The 5,651-nt window shown below is 39.6% G+C and overlaps 1 protein-coding gene across 1 annotated transcript in view; it reads right to left on the reverse strand.

The window, feature by feature from the left end:
- The window catches only part of COL14A1 (collagen type XIV alpha 1 chain), a 265,739-nt gene that overhangs the window by 133,988 nt on the left and 126,100 nt on the right, over positions 1-5,651 (reverse strand). The window contains exons 21-22 of the mRNA XM_024129388.3: positions 3,517-3,639; positions 1,184-1,333 (exon numbers count right to left, since the gene is read on the reverse strand). Coding sequence (XP_023985156.1) covers positions 1,184-1,333; positions 3,517-3,639 — 273 coding nt within the window. The remainder of the gene's footprint in view (positions 1-1,183; positions 1,334-3,516; positions 3,640-5,651) is intronic.

The following is a 5,651-nucleotide window of genomic DNA, read 5'->3' on the forward strand; positions in this document are numbered from 1 at the left end:
TTTTTTGCGGTACGCGGGCCTCCCTCTGCTGTGGCCTCTCCCGTTGCGGAGCACAGGCTCCGGACGCGCAGGCTCAGCGGCCGTGGCTCACTGGCCCAGCCGCTCCGCGGCACGTGGGATCCTCCCAGACCGAGGCGCGAACCCGGCTCCCCTGCATCGGCAGGCGGACGCGCAACCACTGCGCCACCAGGGAAGCCCTCATAAATGTTTTTTTTTTGTTTTTTTTTTTTGTGGAGATTTAAGATTTAAATGAGATTTACATCTGATTATACCGTGATGATCATTCTCGAGTGTGGGGCATGTACTGTTGATAGCACTCAGGATAATTTCAGTGATTCCACAGCCAAACCATTTTTATTTTGGTCATTTATGTATTATCTTTAACGAGTATTGAAAATACTGGCTTTCTGTTTAGAGTAATTTGTGGGTTTTAAAAGCATTTAAGTGAAAAAAAAAAAAAACCCAGAAACTGTTAAGTCCATTTAAAGAAATATATTAAACAGATGGTGTGGAAGCATAACAAACACCAGAAATATGGAACATATGTGCTGGAGTTGGAAAACATTGTATTATGCCATGGGTGTCTGCGAGTGGTGCATGCCAAGGAGAAGTCCCAGATGGTGAGCAGACAGCATGTAAACCCTTAAAAGATAGAGAAGGAAGTCTTTTGAGTGGTGCAAGTATCTTTTATGGATGGGGTGTGTATGTGTGTGTGTGTGTGTGTGTGTGTGTGTGTGTGTGTGTGTGTGCATGTGTGCACGCGAGAGAGTGAGAGACAGAGAGGGAGAGAGAGAGAGAGAGAGGAAGGGCAAAGGCTTTGAGAAAAGGCAAATTTCCCCCTGGCTCAACTTTGATGGGTTTTGGCCGCATCAGCCTATACAGGTTGGTTGGAAAATTTCACCTAATTTGAAAAATACCAACAAAGACTTTCCAGAAGGAAATCCCATCCACCACCAACAAATATATTGGAACGCCAGGTTCTGACATTCTGCCTGCCAACTAGGACTCTGAACTATAGCCCTGAGTAAGGAGCACACCTTTCTTTCCACGAAACACCATCCAGAAAGGGCAAGGCTGAGGAAAAGAAAAACCAACCGCCAAGTTGAAGCAGGGGTTGAGTTATAGGGAAAACAAAGCAGCAAAACCACATGTAGGGGCTGAAGTGACAGGACATCAGTCTTACGTGTTTTCACCACGCCTGTTAGAGCGTCGCTGAAACCTGAGGCCTGAGAAGCAAATATTTTCACGTTGTAGTCCATTCCACTGAGGAGGTTTGTAATAAGGATGGTGTTAATGTTAGCCCCTACGAACGTTTCCAGCGTTGGGCCAGCAACTAAGAAGAAAGAGAGTTATTTCAGTTATAACCGAATGTGGAAAAATGGAAACACTCCTGAAGTAACAGTACTTATTCCACTGTGTTTCAGATTGCTCCAAAGGCAAACAGCAGAGCTGGGGTTTGAATCTAGCCCCATTTAGCTCCAAGACTTACATACCTGACTCCCAGCCTAAGGCTCCTTTTAGGCAACTAGTTCTTCCCCTAGTACTTGAAGAAGCTGGCCCACCCCACAATACACCACCCACCATATTGTGAGGCCTTCACAGTGGAGCTCCTATGTTGTCATAGGCTTTGGGGCATGTGCTAAACAGAAGTCAGTTTCAGTTACCCCACCTCAGACACCCAGCTTTGTCCCCAGACAGCATGCAAGTGGCCTTAGCAGCAAATTTGATCATGGACACTATGCCATACCTTGCCACATGGGGGACCAGCATATATGTTACCATTATGGGCTTTATCCACTCCTCTTATGCTTTTTAAGATCAGACAGATGACACTTTTACTCCAAGGCCCTTGACTATCTGTCTTCTTTGGGCTTCTACATTTTCATCTCTGTTTCAACCCAGCGGAATCTCTGATCATTAAAAACACTTCACGCTATGTCCTATAGAAGTGGATTTACCTCCTGCCTCTTCCTCTATGTGCTCATTCTTTGAGCGCTTTGACTTAATAAGTTCCTAAGATACTTATCACTTTACTCCAGAACCCCCTCCTTCCAACAATATATTTTTCTGTATGTATGTGTTATCTCAGTAGAGATTTTCCCACACCCCCAACTCTCAATGCAAATGACATCATACAGTTCTTCCACTTGACCTAGAACCGGATTTTTCAACCTCAGCACTGTTGACATTTTGGGCTAGATAATTTTTTATTCTGGAGCAATGGGGGAGCAAGTTGCCTACAGTGACTTGTAAGATGCTTAACTGTACCTGCTAGAGGCCAATAGCAACCCCCTACCCCCCAAGTTGGGACAGAATGTAGACAACCAAAATATCTCTGTTGGGCAGCAAAATTGTACCAGTTAAGAACCACTGGCCTAAAACAAAGCTATTTTCCCTCAGAAAATCTGGTAAGTATTTATAGAATGGTCCAAAGAATAAATTCAGCAGGGCTGTTTTGCAAATGAACACATGCCTCAGACCTAAAGAAAAGAAACAAAAAAGTTGGTGAGGGATCCCAAGGCATCAGTCTTGAGCAGGCTAGTGCATCCATGGTATATTCTTGCTCTTTCATTTTTATGGTTCATAGATATGTTTGTCTGGAGAAATTGAAGGTGGAGTATTTTAACCGTATGGACCTAGATAATGGGACACAATAGAAAAGTCTGGAAAGTGTTTTAGAGGCAAGAGCTACATCTCAGATGACAGATTGAGACTCACAGAGTTTTTGAGGGCAGAAAGAGCTTTTTAATGACGCAGAGGATAATTTTAAATTTTCCTGCCAAATCAAGAAAAATAATAGGAGAACTCTTTCCTGCTGAACAATTGGAGTCCTGAAGGCCCAGGTCCAGAAAACTGAGAAGACTCTTATAATATCTATTTTTAGTCTCCTGTTTAAACTTCATGAAAGTGCTCAGTGTCAGGAGATGATACTGCAACAGGTGAACTTGCACATGGTCTCCACGGGCAGATGGACCAAGGGTACAATCTCCCCCGTCTGGGTCATTCTCCTGCCTTCAGGAAATAATGATGTGGGAAGGTGATCAAGGTGGCTGAGACGTTTATGAGAAAGCCTTTTACTACCACAATCTTAGGGCTCTGATGAATTTTATACCTTAACGTAGTTTCCAAAATAAGGAGACTGAGAAGTTGGTAAGTGGAGTTTTTCCAACTAATTCAAGAAGAGGTAGAAGAGGAATTGGAGATTACAGATTCCAAATACTCATCAAGCCCTAGAAGCTTCCTACTGCTATGGAGTCAAGGTCTCCTTAGACAGCTCCTTGTCTGAGGTGTGTCTAGGTCAGGTGTAAACTGACCTAGGTCAGTAAACTGACCAGGTATGCTCGTTAATGTATCAGTTATTGTTAGGTAAGGTCATAAGTTCAAAGCATTTTTTTTTTTCAAAAAAGTTAAGAGACTCTTCCCATTTCTTAAAGCCAAAGATGAAACCAAAGATAGAAAGTAAAAACAAAAAAAACCTATCTTGAAAGACAATATTTTTTAAAAAGCATGACTTACCACTGACAGGTTTGTAGACAATCCTATAGCCCTTTACAGGGGAAGATGGGGGATCCCATGAAATGCGCAATCTGTTATACCATTCTTCTGAAACCTGTAAGTTTTGGGGACCAGAGGGTGGCACTGGGCAGGAAGGAAAATGAAAAAAGGGGTTTTAATGTGATTTCCATCTTTACAACCTACCCTGTGGTTAACAAAATCTAAGATATCTTCCCACAATGTTAAAAATACTTACAAGTGAAATGTACTAAAACACATGGTAAGAAGCCTTTGAGAATCCATGGTTGTGTTAAATATTAAATAATAGAAAATAATTGTTCTTGTGGTAAAACACTTTTTTCTGAAGATCAGCGGTTCATTCAATGAAATTTGGGTTCCTTCTTCTTCAGTTACTTTTAAGTAAAACTGAATTGAGTAGTGTTTATTAAAAAATTTCTGTTGACATACCACTCTGTTTCACTGTCAAAGGATGATTGTACAACCGTATCAAGGATGATTAGATAATAGTAATGATGATAATTCTCAGAGGTAAGATTCTGATGATTATTTTTGCTTTAATCTTCACATTACCTATATTTTTTGAAACTTTATATCATCATCCATCAATTTTTTATCAACACATTAAAGCCATTTATATGAAGGACCTTTGTAAAATATTGTGAATATTGATGGATATTATCATTACCACTTTGTTGTTGAGAGAATTTAGTTGTGTTGACCACTGCTTAAAAAAAGTGGACCATCCAAACTTATTTCAAAGAACACACTTTGAAATAATTTTACTGTAAAGATACTGCTAAGTGTGATAGTATTTCCATAATGAAGTTTAAGTCATATGTCTATAGTAATAGTCTTTAAAAAGTTTTTATTTGTGTGAGTGTATCATGGAACTCTCTTACAAATTATGCTATTTTAAATTTTTAAAATTTTTATACAATTTTTAAAGGTTACTTTTAATTTACAGTTATTACAAAATAGTGGCTGTATTACCCGTGTTCTACAAGACATCCTTAAGCCTATCTTACACCCATAGTTTGTACCTCCCACCCCCTCCCCCCTACATTTCCCCCCCTGCACCACTGGTAACCACTAGTTTGTTCTCTATACCTGTGAGACTGCTTCTTTTATGTTATATTCACTACTTTGTTGTATTTTTTAGAACCCACATATACAAATTATGCTAATTTTTAACATATGAAAGTTAAAAGTAGATCTTCGAGTCCAGGTCATCAGCCATGATGGAGCCCCTTTGCCTTCCCACTGCCTTCCTCCCCTCCCCCCAGCAGTGGTGGATTTAAGGTAATTTTATGGAACTTTAGAGTGTTAAATAACACAATCCCAAACCAACTCTGAAGAGCAGAATTTACTATGCTACTTTTAAACCACTCTTGCCTGCTTTTTTTTTTTTTTTAATTTAGATTTAAAAGCACATGGTAGATTGCTTTGGGTAGTATAGTCATTTTCACAATGTTGATTCTTCCAATCCAAGAACATAGTATATCTCTCCATCTGTTTGTATCATCTTTAATTTCTTTCATCAGTGTCTTATACTTTTCTGTATACAGATCTTTTGTCTCCTTGGGTAGGTTTATTTTTCACAATTTATATGGAAACACAAAAGACCCCGAATAGCCAAAGCAATCTTGAGAAAGAAAAACGGAGCTGGAAGAATCAGGCTCCTGGACTTCAGACTATACTACAAAGCTACAGTAATCAAGATAATATGGTACTGGCACAAAACATAAATATAGATCAATGGAACAGGAGAGAATGCCCAGAGATAAACCCACACACATATGGTCACCTTATCTTTGATGAAAGAGGAAAGAATATACAATGGAGAAAAGACAGCCTCTTCAATAAGTGGTGCTGGGAAAACTAGACAGCTAAATTAATTTCTAAACAGTGAAATTAGAACACTCCCTAACTCCATACACAAAAATAAACTCAAAATGGATTAAGGACCTAAATGTAAGGCCACACACTATCAAACTCTTAGAGGAAAACAGGCAGAACACTCTATGACATAAATCACAGCAAGATTCTTTTTGACCCACCTCCTACAGTAATGGAAATAAAAACAAAAATAAACAAATGGGACCTAATGAAACTTAAAACCTTTTGCATAGCAAAGG

Source organism: Physeter macrocephalus, chromosome 15, assembly GCF_002837175.3.
Source record: "Physeter macrocephalus isolate SW-GA chromosome 15, ASM283717v5, whole genome shotgun sequence".
NCBI lineage: Eukaryota > Metazoa > Chordata > Mammalia > Artiodactyla > Physeteridae > Physeter > Physeter macrocephalus.